The sequence below is a fragment of the Vitis riparia genome, chromosome 15 (assembly GCF_004353265.1).
Source record: "Vitis riparia cultivar Riparia Gloire de Montpellier isolate 1030 chromosome 15, EGFV_Vit.rip_1.0, whole genome shotgun sequence".
Lineage (NCBI taxonomy): Eukaryota > Viridiplantae > Streptophyta > Magnoliopsida > Vitales > Vitaceae > Vitis > Vitis riparia.
Genome location: NC_048445.1, coordinates 3,612,138 through 3,631,381, shown reverse-complemented (window position 1 = coordinate 3,631,381; position 19,244 = coordinate 3,612,138). Strand labels below are relative to the sequence as shown.

At 27.5% G+C, this 19,244-nt stretch overlaps 1 protein-coding gene across 1 annotated transcript; it reads left to right on the top strand.

Annotated features, from left to right (window-relative positions):
* Positions 1–17,107: 17,107 nt before the first annotated feature.
* LOC117932416 lies at positions 17,108–18,844 on the top strand. The gene is made up of 3 exons (XM_034853655.1): positions 17,108–17,691; positions 18,306–18,407; positions 18,516–18,844. Exons 1-3 carry the CDS (start codon positions 17,185–17,187, stop codon positions 18,654–18,656), a joined length of 750 nt encoding a protein of 249 aa, XP_034709546.1. The 5' UTR covers positions 17,108–17,184; the 3' UTR covers positions 18,657–18,844.
* The last annotated feature ends 400 nt before the right edge of the window (positions 18,845–19,244 follow it).

The window sequence follows — 19,244 nt, the reverse complement described above, 5'->3', positions numbered from 1 at the left end:
ATAAAGAGATAGAGATAAAGAAGTCAAACACAATATTTTATAGTGGTTCGACACTCTTTGCCTACGTCCACTCTCCTAAAACTCCAATCGAGTGAGGGTTTCACTATCCTTGAAGCTTTAATCAAGCTTTCAATCCTTTACACTTGGATTCCGGCTCTAATGGACTCTACAAGATTCCTTAAAATACTAGATGAAAATGAGGGCTTTTGATGAGAAACAAGCAACTAGAAAATTAATTGTAAATATTCTCTACATAATAAATTAAGCGAAACTCTCAATTTATAGGTTTTTAGCTTCAAGCACTAAAAAATGTTTCAACAGACTCTTCTCGATTGACTTAATTCCATTTACTTTTAATAAATTTTTCCCCATGGAATTAAATTTAATGGATTTTGCCTTTCTTCCATGGAAATGAAATTAACATTTGCATTCCCCCACCCCCAAATGGTGAACAATGTTTGAATTGAGAAAGCCATTCTTTTGCTTAAGCTTCCACCGACAAATTTAAGTACCATGGTGACTAATTAAAGAAGAGGATTAACATTCTTTTGGCATAGGGTAGTTGAAATCAAGGAAATGTAAATTGTACTGGGTTGGAAAGGTGGGAATGGCCAAATTTGAAACAATAAATTTGTCGGTTGGTAGGTGAAGTGGCCCTTATGGTGAATTATATGATCATCACTTTCAAAATAGGTATGGACACTTTATTTATTTATTTTTTTTATCTTATTTTACTACTTGTTTCAATTTTTTATTTTATTTTACTTTTTATAATATGAGGCTTTCGTGATCAAACCCATGGCCCTATTGTAAAATCTTAGCTCTATGCCTCTATGTCAATTTATTTATTTATTTTTAAATTTGACAATTTTATTTAAAAAATCAATTGATGTTTAGTGAAAATAGACTAACATGCTAGAAAAATATATAAGTGCATCTTATCTACGATAGCAAAGACCGAAAAAAACTAACTTCTATTTGTAAGGACTTATTCCAAAATGAATTTTGGACAATACCAAATCGATAGCTATTTTTACATCAATACTAAATAATGACTTAATATGGCAAACATACGACAATATATGATGCACATAATTGTATTATTTTAGGAAATAACTAGGAACAATAAATGGGTTACAATTATAATATTGAAGTCTATATGTTTGGTACATTTTTTATGCATACACATTGTATACAACTTCAAATTTAATATTTATATAGAGTCATTTTATTACAGGATGTGCAAAATTAACTATTATTTTTTATTTTTAAAAATAAAAAGCATTCAGGCAAAAAGGAGCTCCCCAAGAGGTTTTTTTTCCCCAAACAATACCTTAATTTTTAAAACAACTTTTAATAACAAATTATAACCCATATTTATAAAAATAAAAATTAAATTAAATTAAAGACCAGTGAAATGGTTGCCAATTGGAATAGTCAGTTGAATTATTGATGTTAGGGCAAAAAAAACACAATAGAAAATTCAAGGAAATAACGAAAACATGGTAGGGATATGTGAAAGTAAAAAACTCATGGAGGGCAATAGTGAAAAGAACTTAAAAAAAAACAAGCAAAGTAAAAATATGTGGGATTGGTGTGTTGTCACCTCTGCCTCCACTTCATTGATCCGTTGTCGGTAGCTTTTCTTCCCCACTAAAACCAGGAGTCATTCCATGTGGCCACGACAAGATGGGTACTGAATCCCCGGCGATACACCAAGATAGCCCCGAGGCTAAGGTTGGGATCCTGGAGAGGGTGGAGTAGTACCTGATGATGCACTTGAAAGTGCCCCTGTTCCAAAGCCTACCAAATAATAATAAAGACATGCATTTGTACGCATCCTCTACTTCCAGCGCTACTTCTTGCCACCCCTGTTTCATCTCTTTCATCCTCTCCATCACTCTCTTGAACCTCTGCAACCATTCAAAACAGTTTCAATGGCATTATAAACGACCCAAGAAGGATCAAGAAACTAGCTGCAATACAAGCAAACGAAACAAGAAAAGACAGTAACCTGCAAAATACTCTCCGTATATTCTTCTGCATTTTTCCTTGATTTCTCGGCAACCAAGCACACGATAATTTGAAATTAAAATACAGAGAACCACCTTAGAATCATAGTACTATGTGGGCTACAAGGGTTCTTGCGAACTGCGGAAAAACAAGAGAAACCAAGAATTTGAATCTTGAATTTCTTTTTCATCATTTAGGACCCCCAAGAGAAATCATACATCCAAATAAGATTACACAACCCCACGGTTTTCTTGACAACCAAACAACTAATGATTTAAAATCAACATACTCTCTGGGTAAAATTTTTGACAGCTACTTGTTTACGCCAACCTCAGCATCAGGGCTCCCTTGGAGCATCGCTAGGATCCGTACCCATCTCGCCGTGACCACCTGGCATGACTCCTGCGGAGAAGCATGTTCTGGGCTTTAGCACATCTCGTCGTGATCACCTGCGGAGTACTTGGCCTTCGCAGTGTGCATATAGATATATACATATGGACCAATATATATAGGGAGCTCCTCGGCCGACCTAGCCGCTCCACCTACACCTAGGCACATGATCGAACGTCTGACGCTTGGTCATGTCGTATACCTGCATGGCCCTATGAATTTATCGTAACCGATCTACACCTAAAAAACAATTAAAAAAATTCAAAAGATAAATAATTAAAAAATCAATTGATCTATAAATAAAAATTTATTAATTTAAAAATAATAAGGATGATTTATTTCTTTTCTTTTCCTTAAAAAAATTGGAACTGGCATAAATTGCAAAACTAAAAAAACATATTTGAAAGCATATAAAATTAAAATAATTTTTTTATTATATAATTTAAATAAAAATTAGATATTGAAAGACACATTAATATTAAATTCTTATATTATAAATAACAAATTTTTATGATTGGAAGTCTCATTTTTTTCAAGTATAATTGAATTTTATACAATAAATGGAAAAATAATAAATCTGGAAATTAAATTTATTTTGGCCTTATGATATTTTATTAACAAGACATTTCTCAAAATTAGTTTTTAAGAATATTCTAGAAAATAAGTGTTATAAAAATATCAAATATGTATTATTATGATAAGAAATTTAAAAAATTAAATGTGATGAGGGTTTAGAGTTTTTTTATTTTAATTGAAATGAATAAAATATTATTTAATTTAAAAATAAAGAAATAAAAAGCCAAATTTCATAAGGGTTTCAAAAAAAAATTTCTTTTATAGAAATGAATTATATACTAATTTAATTTACAAAATAAAAAAGTCATTCTCACGCTCATTCTCCTTATTCTAATGGCTCTAAGCACCATTACTTCCCAGTCCATTCATCTATTCTTTCATCTGTTTTTTTTTCTCACAATCCAAACACACCCATAAGCATAACCTATAACCATTGTATATATTTGAAAGTATCTAAAATAAGTCAATTGAAAAGTTTCCTAATAAAAAATATTCTTGTTAGTGAGTTTCCTATTATTATAAAAGAAATAGATTTCTTTTAGAAAAAACATTTTTGACAATTATAAATCTAGTTTCTTATATGAAATCTTCCTCTGTAATTAGGAAAATATATAAAAAAGATTTTGACCAAAATATAGTTTTTTTTTTTTTTTTTTTTTTTTGTAATTGGGACTTTAGGATTTGAAAGCTCAAGGATTGTAATCTTCTTCAATAATAATGAAAGTTATTCATCTTTGTCTGTAAATGTAGGCTTTGAGTCAACTGTGAAAATCATTGTGTGCTTTGTGTGTTTTGTTTTCATTTTCATTTTCTTTTTTTCCTCCCTATTATTATCATATGTTGTAATTTTTCACAACAAATTGGTATCAATAGCACATATTATTAGACCTGAAATGAAGACAAATTTTGAGGTTGAGAAGTTTGATGGAAGAAACAATTTTAGTTGTGACATATCAATATGTGTGCCTTATTTGTTCAATTATTTTTTTTATAAGAATTTAATTTATCTCCTATTTGACTTGCAGACTACTAGCCTACATTAGATATATGATATTGCACCTCCAAATGATTTGCGTATTTGCAGACTGTGTACTACTATATTAGAGGCCATACATGAGATGGATAGCTTAGATGCTTCATTTAGTGTTGATGCTACCACATAGCTCCTGCCTTGATTAGGAGATGTACGACCTATAGGACAAGGGCCTCATATGAGAGAGATTAGGCATCCACCAATTGTTTCCCAAGCGCGACCATCGATTGACATTAGTCCACCACCTCATTAGCAGTCGATATCATCCATTACTTGATCAGGAAGTGTACAAATTAGAGAGGGAGAAGCTCATATGAGAAAGACTAGACATACATTTGCTCTTAGAGATGTACCATCAATTGACATCAGTCTGCCACTTGTTGAGGAGACTCTTATTACACCTGTGGAGGTGCTATCCATCTCACCTGTAGTACTACTTGTTGCATCATTACCACAATCAATAGAGGTTACATTGGTTGATGAGGAGTTAGTCCATATAAAAAATGATGATCAACGAGGACAAAATAATGATCATGGTTGAGGACGTGATAGGAGACATGGTCGTTGAGCTCATGGGGGGTACATGTCAGCCCTATAAAGCCAATAATGGAACATGCATATTATGGACATCCACAACGGAAGAGGGAGACTCCTTCGTGCGGTACTCATTGAGGATGTTACTACATGACTTGTATTTTGAATACTATTAGTATTTTGTACATCAATATTTTGGACAAATGCTCAAGATGTATATTTATATTTGTTTTATTTTGGATTGACTAACTTTTTATTAATGTAAGTTCTATGGTATTCTACCTATTTTGGACTTATTTTACAAAAAATAGTATTGTTACTATTTTGGAAAGGTGTCGATTTAATTGGCATTTGGTTTACTTGTTTTGAATGGTTTTGGATTGAATGTCAAAATATCAATTATAATGTATATAGGTGATAAACTTTAAACATTTGGTTGTACAGAGGATAATACTACATAAATATCTATAATTTTTTTTTTCTTTTGTGGAAGGTGTCTCTTTAGCATAAATTCAAAATTTTCTACTATGTATGGAAATTATGGAAAGTGTCTCTTGAAGAGACACTTTCAGTATAAACCTTTTTTTTTTTTTTTTTAATTGTGGAATGTATTTTTTCAAAAGACACCTTCAATATAAAATCAATATCAATTAAAATTTGTGGAATTGTAGAAAGTGTCTCTCGAATAAACACCTTCAATATAAATCGAATTTGTTAGAAATTGTAGAAGGTGTCTTTTGAAGAGACACTTTCAATATAAAATCAAATTTACGAGACACATAGTATTATAAATTAAATTTTATGAAATTGTGGAAAATGTATCTTGAAAAGACACTTTCAGTATAAATCCAAGTTTTTGGGAATTATAGAAAATGTTTCTTAAAGAAATACCTTTAATATAAAATCAATATAAATTAAAATTTATGAAATTGTGAAAGGTGTCTCCTTTAATATATATTGAATTTTGTGGAATTATGGAAAGTGTCTCTTCAAGACACCTTCACTATAAATCCAATTTTTTGAGAATTGTAGAAAGTGTCTCTTGAAGAGACACCTTTAATATAAAATCAAATTTAAGAGACACGTGGTAGTATAAATTAAAATTTATAAAATTGTAGAAGGTGTCTCTCGAAGAGACATCTTTAGTATATATTGGATTTTGTAGAATTGCGAAAGGTGTCTTTTGAAGACACCTTCAGTATAATGCTCTGACATTTTATGTAATAATGGAATAAAGTAAATTAAGTGGATATCATTTTCGCAATAACATTGATCAATTCATGATATTTCATCATTATATAAGATATCAAACATGTAACGAGTGGTAACGTATCTTAGTATAAACCGAATAGAAGTGATACATCTTTTCCAAATCTAATGCCATTGATGTGGACTGACACTCTAAAAAACCAATTTTAAAATTTTTTTTTTTTTCATTTCTTCCAAACGAAGAAAACCTACATCTTTCCTTTTCTTATTTCCCCCAAACTATTCTTATGCCCTAGTCGTCCCATTCTTCCCCGCTTCTCCCCTCTTACCCATTTCTTTCATTTGATTTTCTTCTTCCCCTAGAAAAAAATGGGAGTCCTGACAACCATTTACCAACAACTATAGAAGCATCCATTGTTCGACTGTCCCCTAGGCAAAATAGCGATACAAATACAAAAAAAATGTAGAAAGGATTATGATTAGGAAACGTAGAAAAGGCCTTTCAAGAGTGAGTTTTTTTTGTGTTTTATTTATTTATTTATTTCTTTGTTCTTTTTTCTTTTTCTTTTTTTCTATTTGGTGTTGTGACTTTGTTTGGTTGTTAAGATAGTTGTAGTTTTTATTTTAAGGGAAAAAAGAGGATGAAGGAGAATAAGTGGTAATGCACAATTTCTATCGTTTATTTTTTATTTGTAAATTTGTAAAGTTTATATTAGGATTAGGAATGAAATTGCTTGTTTAGTTAGAAGTTTGAATGAATTGTTAACAAATAAAAAATAAAAAATTGAATAGTTCAGATTCGTGAAGTTGTCTGAAATTTGGTGATTCAGACAAATCTTAGATTTGAGCCATAAAAGATTAGATTTTCAGTTAGTAAGTTGCAACCATGGTGAAAAATCGTATTGGTAAACTATAATTGAAGTTTTGTTTAAAAACATGGAAAATGCCAAGTCATTGTCAGCAATGCTACTAACAATTCTGGACTTTTAAAATAATAAAAAGTTGCTTTTGTTTTGATTTTTTGAATGAAAGTTTTCAATGTGTATGTTGGACATGTCATTCTTATTTTGGTTATGCAAAATTTTCATATAGCTTGCTATTCATGTTACTGTTCAGATTTATGTATTTAGGGAAATATTTTTGCTATTGAAGAAGATGCTTTAGTTATTATTGTTTTAGTTTTTACTTTTTAGCTCTTGCCTTTTGGGTTATTACTTTGCACTTTACAAGTTTATGATATTAGACCATCAAATAAATTTAGTTGAAATTTATTATTATTATTATCATAAAAATATAAATAAAGTTTATGATAGGTCTTGTTTTATTATTACTATTACTATTATTATTATTAATAAAAATAATTATAATAATAGTTATAATATTAATAAAAATAAATTTAGTTCTATTAATGCTAATAATAATGATAAAATTATTTAATTGAAATTTGCTTAAATTTGTTTTTCTTAGTAATAATATGAATAATAATCATTTTCCAAAACTTCCTTTTTAGGACATGTTTAGATATTTCTATTATTTGGCAATTGTGGATAGTTTTTTCCAAAATAATATAATCAAATCCAAGGTTGACTATTGGTTGATTATTGAAAATGGTCATATGAAAATTACTATTCTATTCCTTTAAAAGTTAATTTTCTTTTTATACAAATACTAGTGGTATATTAACTAAATAAGGTATTGGGATTCAATTATTATTATTATTATCATTAAGCAAACCCCAAGTTATGACCGATACCATTCACACCTACATAGAATTAATCTTTTGTGTGCATGAACTGTTGTATGTCCTGGGTGCGAATGGTATCAAAGCCTCGTTCTGCTTAAGAACTGAGTAGTATTATGAATTGAAACAGTCTTTAATCACTAATTTAGTTTTGACTTAGTTCGAATTGAATTTCCTGTGAACGACTTGGAGAGCCTAGATAACGGTGTTTAAAGGCAGAAGGAATGTAAGTCCCGTGTTGATCCGTTTGTGGTGGTCTCTGTTTAGGAAATTATTTGAATTAATTAATGATTATTTTATGTGACAAAGAGTAATATTATGAAGAAATTAATTAGATCTGGTTCCTCCAGATTTCTTAGATCTAATGATAGTTCTACATCTTTACCTAATAATTCTACACACACTTCACTTACTCAAAATATTGTTAATAGTCAATAAATAAATATAGCACAAATAAAAAATCAATTACATAATTGGTTAATTCCACACATGAAAATTAATACAATATATCAACAAGGAAAATTTGAATTTAGTCAAAATTATTCAATTAAAACTGAAGAAAAAACAATTTCTCTTAATCAAAATTTCAAAAGTCTTCAATTATTAAATCAAAACACTATTAATTATCATAGAAAGAAATTTAATTATCTTCATATAGGATTAGTTCAAGTTGCAATCAAACCCTTGTTTCATTTAGGTTTAGATATCCTGGTGTTTGTCTACCTAAGAGACGTTAGGTTAACAAAATTTACTGATTCTGTCCTTAGTATGATTGATTCAAACCTTGCAAATGACCTCATTTATTTCAATTGTTTTCCAAACTTTTCTACGAATATAAATGATCCTAGTATTTTGTCAAGTTTAACTTTAAATATTAAAACAAAAAATATGAATTTTGTAGAAGAAGCTCAAACCATAGCAATAATTTATAGGATATATTATAAAGTCATGACTATTCAATTAAATCCTATAGTAATGTGTCAATTTTTCAAAGATGAAACGTTATTATTACAATATAATCTTAATAATACTCAAGCCTTTGTTCCTAAAAAAAACTTAAAAGGAATGAAATTACTCAAGGAAGTCAATGAAAATTAAAAGATTTAAAACCAATTAAACCTCTAACGACTCCTTAAAAAATTATACAACATACGGATGGTATTGGTTCAAATAGAATTTGGTCCAACTTCAAAATATTCTTTTACTCAAGATTTTATTTCTTCAAGACCTTCTACTTCAAATACAAATTTAAATAGTGTCGATTTTACTCCAAAAATTCCTATTTATGTCTATCAACAACAAAAATCTCTTCCAGTGTTACCTACTCATTTTGATATGTATCCGAATTAAGTTAATATTATTCATAAGAAAAATTATAAAAAGATTTAATTTACTTCTAATGTAGAATAGATAAAATTAGATTATTTTTCCCCTTACAATAGTCTTAAAAGAGCTTATTTTCAAACACTTCCTCCTCAAGCTAGAAATGCATTAAGAAAACAATATGAAAAATACATGAATCAAAAGAAAATGACTACTCATTTTTTCCACTGGTTTTTCAAACTTAGAAAAAAAAAAAAAAAAAACAACTCATAACTTTAAGAGATAAAGAATGACATCAATTAGCAATAAAACACACAGAAATTGTTCAAAAAAGAATTTCAACAATAACTTCAAAATTAGGTTCTCAACCACCCCTAAATAATCATCAGTTTAATTTTGATAATAATTCAACTTCTGCTTCACCCTTCAAAATTCCAAGAACCAAAGATGAAAGAAGTCTCATAATTTACAAAGATATTAGACAAGTTCAATAACAATTAAACAATCTCTTCAACTTAAGAACACAGAAAAACATAAATATACAATAACAATTAAATTATACAAATCATTCACTTCAACATTTAAATCAACAAACAACAAAAATTTCTCAATTTTTGTTTTCTTCTGCCTCGGGAAGGAAGATAGGAGAAACATCAAAATCAACTTTTTCTTCAAACTTTTCTTCAACTTTACCATCATCATCATCATCATCATCATATTCTGCTAAGTCTTTAGATAAACCTTTATAAATGGTGCAAAATCAAACATACAACTCGCTACACCAACAAAAACAATGTTAAAAGAAATACAACTTAGATTAGATAAACTTAGTATTATTAATGGTATTAATCAAAATAAGAATTAAATTCAAACTATAACAAAAGATAAATCAAAAGTCAATAAAATAGAATAACAATTCAAAATGTCTCCAGATTCAATAGTCAACCCCCCTTCAACAATTAATGCAATTTCTAATAATTTTTTAAGTATAAAAAATTATTATTCAAAACTCTCTTTTCCTTACGTTCAATTAGAAGAAAGAAATTATCAATTAGCTGTTAGTTATGATGGTAGTAGTTTTTATGAATGGAATATAGACGGAATGAGTGAACATCAAATAATTAATTTACTTCATGAAATGATGATGCCTGTTAATGCCTATAGATCAAGACTAGTAATTCTGATTTTCATGTTGTTAGTGCCTTAGTCATAGGGTTCACTGGTTTGCTTAAAGGTTGGTGGGATCATTATTTGAGTCAAAATGATAGAGAATACATATTAAATGCAAAGAAGACAATAATAATAATAATTATAAAAAGAACATCAATCCAAACTTATGAAGAAGACGTTGTCAATACTTTAATATTTTCAATAATAAAACATTTTATAGGATATCCAGTCTATTTTCAAGAAAAAAACTTCTGAAATTCTTAATAATCTTATATGTCAAAAACTTCAAGATTTTAAGTGGTATAAAGATATGTTTTTAGTTGAAGTAATGTCAAGACTTGATTATGTAAGTCATTATTGAAAGGAAAAATTTATTTATGGATTACCAACTTTATTTTCTGAAAAGGTTAGACAAAGAATAAGAAATATCTATAATGGAATAATTCCTTATGAGTCATTAACATATGTATAATTAATTACTTTTATTAATAATGAAGGTTTAGCTCTTTGCATAGATCTCAAATTAAAAAATCAAATGAAAAAAGAAAAACAAGATAGTAAGAAAGAATTAGGAAAATTATGTTCATATTACGGGTATGATACAATAATAACCCCCTTCAAAAAGAAAAAATAAACAAAATAATACAAAAGTTAAAAAGCCAGTAATAGAGTCAAAATTTCAAAAGAAATTTGTAAAATCTAATCCTAATAAATCAAAATCTTCCAATAAAACAACACCAAAGAAGAAAACTTATATGGATTACCTAATTGTGGTATAGAGATATGTTTTTAGTTAAAGTAATGCCAAGACTTGATTATGGAAGTCATTATTGGAAGGAAAATTTTATATTTGGATTACCAACTTTATTTTCTGAAATGGCCTTGTGGCTTTTTGCCTCTTTTTAATATATTGCTTGCTTATTTATCAAAAAAAAAAAAAACTTTATTTTCTGAAATGTTAGACAAAGAATAAGAAATATCTATAATGGAAGAATTCCTTATGAGTCATTAACATATAGATAATTAATTACTTTTATTAATAATGAAGGTTTATCTCTCTTTGCATAGATCTCAAATTAAAAAGTCAAATGAAAAAAGAAAAACAAGATAATAAGAAAGAATTAGGAAAATTATGTTCATATTACGGGTATGATACAATAATAGCCCCTTTAAAAAGAAAAAATAAACAAAATAATACAAAAGTTAAAAAACCAGTAATATAATCAAAATTTCAAAAGAAATTTATAAAATTTGATTATAATCAATCAAAATCTTCCAATAAAACAACACCAAAGAAGAAAACTCCAATGACTAAAACTTGTTATAAATGTGGCAAAATAGGTCATTATTCAAAAGACTGTAAACTAGAAAGCAAAATCAATTCTTTAGAAATCAATGATAAACTTAAACATTTAATGATAGGATTAATGATTAATAAAGAAGAAAACTTTTTGGTAATCCTAATAATACAAAAGTCTTAAACATAAATAGGCTCTTTAACTCTATTTATAAATAGCAGCGGAAGTGTGGTGGGCCCATAACCCACAGGTCACAGGATCGAAACCAAATCAGTTTTGTTTTTCCTTGATAATCTCATGTCCTAAAAATCTATTTTTTGTTTGAAACAATTTCATTTTTGGAGCAGAACATGCCATTCCATTTGCTTTGATTATTTTGAAAAACTTTTTTAACAAAATGTTTTCTAATGAATCAGAAAATACTAGAACATCATCAATATATACAATAATGAATTGAAAATGAGAGTTAAAAATGTCATTCATAATATTTTGAAATTCAAAAGGGGCATTTTTAAGACCAAAAGACGTGACATTTCATTCATAATGACCAAAAGGACTGTAAAAGCAGTTTTATATCTATCTTGTTATCTAATTTGAACTTGTCAAAATCCTGATTTCATATCAAACTTTGAAAAAATTACAGCACTATTAATATTTCTTTTAATATTTAATATTTTAAATTTGAATATGAAATCTCCAACTTTGGAATCTTGCAATTTTTTTTTTAATATTTAATATTTTATCATTTTATTCCATATTGATTTATTGAATTAGAATCCCAATATTCATTGAAATTTCATTTAAATAATTGAATCATTTGTTTAGATTTTATATATTTGTTTACTTTATTAGTTTATTTTTATTTTATTTTGATTTCTAAAATATCTAATTTGAGTTTAAATAAATTAATAAAAACATTAAAAAGATTAGAAAATAAAATAAATTTTTGGAAACAATCAATAAATAAAAAATTGTGTTCCACTTTTTAAATATTTTTAAATTTCTGAAAGAAATTTCTATAATAAATTTTGGGCTTAATTCTTTAAATTAATATGGTGGTTGATGATATATTTTTTATTGATGAATGTTGATTAAAATTCTTATTTTTGTTTACAAAATTTGATAGAAAATTTAGGTAGAATTTATTATTTTTATTTTTATTTTTTTTTAATTTTAATAATATATAAAATATATATTTATGATGTCATCGGTCCGTGGTGCAACCTCTAATCCAAAGAATGAACCGTGATAACTTTTCTAATTTAATAATCAATCCGATTATGAAAACATTGCATCTACGTGAGTGTCAATCCTATATAAATTCATTGTATTAGTCATGGAATTAACAATCCCAACTTTCTTTTCTTAGAAAATTCTCTTTGCTAGAAAAAGATTGACACGGCCAAATACCTTTCCCACCTCCCTTATTTCCGCCTCTTAAACCAAAATTAAGGCAAAAGCAAAGATTTATTTTTTCCAACTTTATGAAAAAAAATATGGATTTTTTGAAACATTTTTTAAAAGATATAACAATTAAATTATTTATTTTTCTTAATAAAATACTTTTTTTTAACAGTCAATCACTATAAAATTCAATTTTTTTAAATATATTTTTTTCATTCGGAATTAATATAAGCATTTTTTTAATACATATATTTTTTGTCTTAAAAAATATGAGATAAATAAGAAAATTTACTTGATTTCAGCCCTGATTATTCTTAAAATTAAATTTATAAATGCAATGTTATTTAAAAAAAAAAAATTGCATACAAGCCTAGTTGTTGGAATATCGGTATAAAGGGTAGAAAAATAAATATATTTGGAAAAATATGACTTAAAAATTGAGGTGCCTTCGTTTGTATATATTCTACAAATAGTATGTAATTGTATTTTTTTTTTCTTCTTATTGCCTTTTTTTCCTTTAATAATTAATCATTCTTCTAAGCATGATTATTGAAATTACTCTTATTTTAAAAATATTATATAAATTCGCAAGGTTACAATTTTTTTACTTTTAATATAAAATTCTAAAAATTAGCAAGATTGATTTGAAATTATTAAGATTTTATTTGATAGTTAGAACAAATTTTTTAAAAAAAATTCCACTACTTTGCTTTTATTTGGGGTATTAAATCAAAACTGTTTTAAATTGTAAAATCCAAAAGACTAATAAAAGAAAAAGAAAATATAGGTTTGTTATTATGAACAATCTTTTATATATATATATATATATATATATATATATATATACATATCATTTAACACAGCTATGTATTTCTAGGGTCCTCATTTTCTTCCCATAAGGAAGAGAAAGTGTATATCATACAAAGGAGAGACTCTAGTCATATAAGATATGTAATCAATACTAAAGAAAAAAAAATTATACAAATATTTGTAAAATCAATTACATCATGTATCACTGGATGTATTAATTCAATCCCAACCAATTCTTTCATGTTCTGCTCATGTCTTCTTCGTCTTTGTTTACAGAGTGGAAAGAAAGATAAACTTGAAGTTATATTTACATTTTTGGGTCAACGAATATTATTAGTCCAAATACGAGAATTATCTTATTTTTTGACCCAAATATTTCTATTAATTAATACATGGAAGGAGTCTCTCATGTCTATCCTATTCTTTCTCATAATTTAAATCTAAAATTAAGGGTATTTAAATTTCAAATTAAGTGTGGACAAATATAATTATAATTTCTTAATAACATAGGCTTTGTTTCTTTAAAATGTTTTCATTTTTTATTTTTAAATAGAACAAAGAAACCAAGTTTGAAAATAAGGTTTACCAAAATAAAAATGCTAAAAAAGCAAAAATGTGAAAACACAAAAAATGGAAAAAGCTTACTAAAAAGTTAAAAACAAGCATGACACCTTTTATATATATATATTTCATAAATATAAAAGAATATAAATATAAATAAAATAAGTAAATTATGATTTTATATGTACATATATTTAAAATCTAATATTATCTTACGTGAGCATTTTAGTGAAAAAAAATAACGAAAACATAAAAACATTTCGTTACAATATATGCAATACTCCTTACTTTAGGTTATTTATTATTATTATATTTATTGGATGGTGAAATCTAGTTAGGTGATATATTATGCTTATTTATTAGATGTGTAAGGCGAATTGTAGGTACATGCAGCACCACTTGATCTATGCTACCTTTTTGAAACTTTAGATGAACAAATTATAAAATTTTAAGACTATATTTGATTTTCGAAAATTTTGAGAAAAAAATATAAGGAAAATAAGAAATAGAATAACAAAATCAAATAGATTTAAAGTCAATAAATTATTTTTATATATTTCTTTCAATTTATTTTACTTATTTTCTTTTAAATAAATTTCTACTTAATTTTAATTATATATGATTTTCTTTTATAATTTCAAAGTGAAATTAAATGTAAGAGAACCATTTTTTTCTTTCCTTGCTATTTTTCGGGATCTAGGTATTACCTAACTTTTTGTTTGATTGTCAAGAAAATTGAGGACAGTAAATTTTAATCTCTTCCTCCTTATTGTTCATGCATTTTCTCCTTGCACAACCTAAGTAAGTAATTTTGTTAAATCCCATAAAATCTTCATTTTTAAGATCAGGTGTCAATGACAATAGCAGTAGTATAACCAAAGATACTGATTTTTTTTTTCAAATTTGTATCATCAAAGCCTATTTAACAAATATAAATATTAACATTCACAATTATTTATATAATAATTATATACTGATAAGTATAAAAATATTTTAGCTCAAAAATTAAATATCTTGAATTATATTTCATTTTGTACAAAAAGAAAAAAAAATGTATTTGTTGACCAAGTGTATCATTTTTTATAGGTAGTGTTTGTTTTATAGTTGAATAGAAAAAGTTGAAATATTTTATCTTTCCATTTAGTTAAAAGTAGTCTATTGATATTAATCAATATAATTAAACTTAACCTATTAATAACAAATTCACTTTAACTATGTAGATTGACATTAATAGGTTACTAAACTGAATAAATGTATTAATTTTTACATCAACCTTAACCCTCTTTACAAGCTATGCTAATTTTTAGTTAATATCATTTACATATAACTATTGTAGTCTATAATCTATAATTTATACTACTTATAAAAGTACAAGCTGTTTTTTACTTTTTTATTTCTTGAAATATCATTATCAATACTAATAATTTTAAAAATTTAATATTTTTCATACTCATAATTAACTTAAATGGAAATTTAATCTTTTCATTTTCTTTGGGTTAACAAAAGTTATTCCTGGCATCACAAACTTAAAAGGTAATGAAAAATTTAATCTTTTCATTTGCCTCCAATTTCTATTCTATCAATTGTTTTAATAGGGATTTAATTTAAGATTTTAATTACTTGACACAATGAAAATTTGTATGTTCATGACTTTATTTTGATTTTATATTAATTAAAATCAATTGTTTTGATAGGGATTTAATTTCTATTCCAAGTTCTATTCAATCAATTGTTTTAAGATTTTTTTAATATAAGAAAATTAATTAAAAATAATTTTATTAACATAAAATTTGGTACCAAAAAGTATGATCTTATTTATATCTAATCCCTTTTTTTAAAAAAAAAAAAATAGTTTCATGTTTAATTCAATTATTTGATTTTGAATTTCTACTTGATTTTTATATAAATCTTGAAATAATAAATTCACATACTAATTTTTTTGTTGGTCCTTTTTCATATTCTCTCACGTGCTTTGGCACGTGTAGTACATATAAAAGTATGAAGTGTTTAAACATTTTTTTCCCTAAAATAGTCTTATCATTTAGCAATTATATTATTATATGTAATTAATTAAGATAATGTTTATTTTTATTCTTAATGGACAAATACAAAAATAAAAATCTTTATAATTCAAATTACATCTTTTTTAAATCCGAATTACATATTTTTTTAGTTATAAGCTTATATCTTATTATTATTCTATTATTATATGTAAATAGATGATTAATTTTTTAAAAATTCAAACATATAAAACAAAAAAAAAATAATACTTCTCTTTTAAAAAATTATTATAATTTAATTTAAAATTAATATTTCAAGTTCATATTGTTTTTCTTCTCTAAAAAAGTGATAATAATTTTTGTTTCATTTTAAACATTATTTTTTTTGACTTCTTAAAAATAAAATAAAAATACAAATATTTATCATTTTGAATTATTTTTTTGAACTAAGATAATGTTTGTTTGTATTCTTAATTTATTGAGTATTAAAATAATATAATAATTATTTTTGAACTTTAAGAAAAATAATCATTTAATTACATATAATAATACAATAATAATAGGATATAAACGTGTATAATAAAAAAAATGTAATTTGGATTTTAAAAATATGTCATTCGGATTCTAAAGAATTTTATATATATATATATATATATATATATATTTATCTAAATTTATTTTTTATTCAATAAATTAAGAATAAAAATAAATATTATTTTAATTAATTTCATATAATAATGATAAGATATCTGAATTAATTGCATATAATAATAATGATAGGATGTAAGTATATATAATAGAAATGAAAGGTTATTTTAAGGGAAAAAAAAGTGTTTAAACACTTCCTACTTATATATGTATATAGATATAGATTTTTTGTATAATTTATGGACCGACTTATGGGCTTGGTTGGGTTTGGAGGGAGATTGACAAGGGTATTTTTGGAGAGATAAAAAAAAAGGACATACACCTGTTACTTCTCTAATAGCCAATAGGAGTAGAGATATATAAAGATATATATGCACCGTGCCAAACCCTTCTCTCAACGCTCACCTGTATTTTTCACACATTTTCTCACAAACCAAACAGCAATCGTAGCTTCAAGAAACAGCAAGAAAGATCATGGACCAGAACTCAGAACCCCAATTCCAAGAAACCATGTCCGACCAATGCAATGCATGCGGTTCTCTTAAGAAAAAAGACCCCACAACATCTGAGGATGCCTCCGGCGACGGCCAACCCCAGCTCAAGAAGCGAGAAACGGCCTCCGTCCACGATTACCGCCTTCACGGATTCTCCAGGGTCGCTGTTCCTCCGCCAAATTTCTACACGAACCTCAGCCGCACGAGCTCCAATCTCATCAACTCTCCCGGCCTCGACCTGCCGAAACTACCCTCGTGGCAGAATTTTCCCCATTCGCCTCTGACTCCCAGGATGAACCCCAATGTCTCCACGCTGTCGCCCTCACCGGTGAAAGGGGGTTCCACGGAATTGCCACCTCTGCCTCCTCTTCGCCGGTTCATTTCTGAACCGCTGCCGGTCGCTTCTCCACCAAGAACCGGAGTCAGTGGTCACGGCGAGATGGTTACGGGATCCCCAGTGGTGTCCCAAGACAGCCCTGATCCTGAGGTTGGTGCACTGAATTACGTTAATTTTGAATATTTTGTTGTTTGGTTGCTGTGAAAATTGCGTTGATGCTTTTAAGTTTGTTTATTTGTTTTTTTTCTCATTTCTATTTCTATTTCAACTATCTTTTTTCCTTTTTATTTGTTTGTTTGTTCGTCGTTTCTTGGCTCTTGAAAAATGGGGAAGACTGAAGATTCACGTATACAAGTAGCGTTAAAATTTTGGGTCTCTGAATAATTAGTTGTGTAATCTTATTTGGATGTATGATTTCTCTTGGGGGTCCTAAATGATGAAAAAGAAATTCAAGATTCAAATTCTGGGTTTCTCTTGTTTTCCCGCATTTCCTAAGAACCCTTGCTGCCCACATACTACTATGATACTAAGATGCTTTTACGTATTTCAATTTCAAATTATTGTGTGCTTGGATGCTGAGAAATGAAGGGAAAATGCAAAAGAATTCACGGAGTATTTTGATTCTGTTGTTTGTATTACTGTTAGTTTCTTGAGCCTTCTTGGGTCGCTTATAATGAGAAAAAATTCAAAATCCCGGGTTTGGACAATTTTCCTGCCTTGTCTCGGAAACTAAAAGCCATTGGAATTGTTTTGAATGGTTGCAGAGGTTCAAGAGAATGATGGAAAGGATGAAAGAGATGAAACAGTGGTGGCATGAAGTAGTGCTGGACGTAGAGGATGCTGGGTCTCATCACAACAATACAAATGTATGTCTTTTTCTTTTTTCTTTCTGTTCTTTTTTTTTTTATTGGGCGTTTGGTTGCTAAGAAAGTAGAAGAAAATTAATAGAAAAGGAATGACTGTGTTGGATGCAGGAGGCTTCAAATGCAGAAACAGAGGACCTTGTGATCATAGAGAGGGTGGGGGATTTCATTAGCATATACTTGAAGTGTCCCTGTTCCAGAACCTACCAACTTCTCATCTCTGGAAGCAACTGCTTCTACAGGCTCCTGTAGTGTAAAAATGCATACAACACTCGTCCCTCTGCACAATTCCTTTATTAGCTGATTTTGCACATGAATTACTCTTCTTATAGCTTCATAGGCTGATTTTACTCTTCTTATAGCTTCAATGGCTGTAAACCATTTTTCATTTTGAATCAAGTCAGACTATTCTATCTTGATGCAACATTGTGCTTCTTCTATTGCTGACTTGTTCCCTTGATTCTTAGAAGTCAAAACAAATGCTTTTATGGAACCATGTAGATGACATATTCCACACCCAATTGCTTTCAGTGTTGGGGACCACCCATCTCTTGGAAACTAGAAGGTACCTTATAATTGAACCATTGAATGCCACACCAAACTTGTTGATGCCTGCCTAATTATCTAATGATGGATTCCAAACATTTTACCAATGGGGGTAGATGTAACTCTCTTGCTACACCCATTTTCCTTAGATTTTTTTTTGGTTTATCATGTATGAAATTGAATTGGAACTTGATCACCTGACAGAAAACTCTGAAATACTTGTGGAACCTCTGTCTTGACTCTCTTTTTCTTTTTCTTGATGTGTTTTCTATTTTTTCTGGTGAGTGGAAACAG

What these genes read in the sequence shown, in the direction of transcription:
- LOC117932416 (XM_034853655.1), top strand. Translation starts at nt 17,185, where the DNA reads ATGGACCAGAACTCAGAACCCCAATTCCAAGAAACCATGTCCGACCAA. An exon ending in AAGACAGCCCTGATCCTGAG is followed by an intron (nt 17,692 to 18,305) that starts GTTGGTGCACTG and finishes GAATGGTTGCAG; the next exon opens with AGGTTCAAGAGAATGATGGA. An exon ending in CTCATCACAACAATACAAAT is followed by an intron (nt 18,408 to 18,515) that starts GTATGTCTTTTT and finishes TGTTGGATGCAG; the next exon opens with GAGGCTTCAAATGCAGAAAC.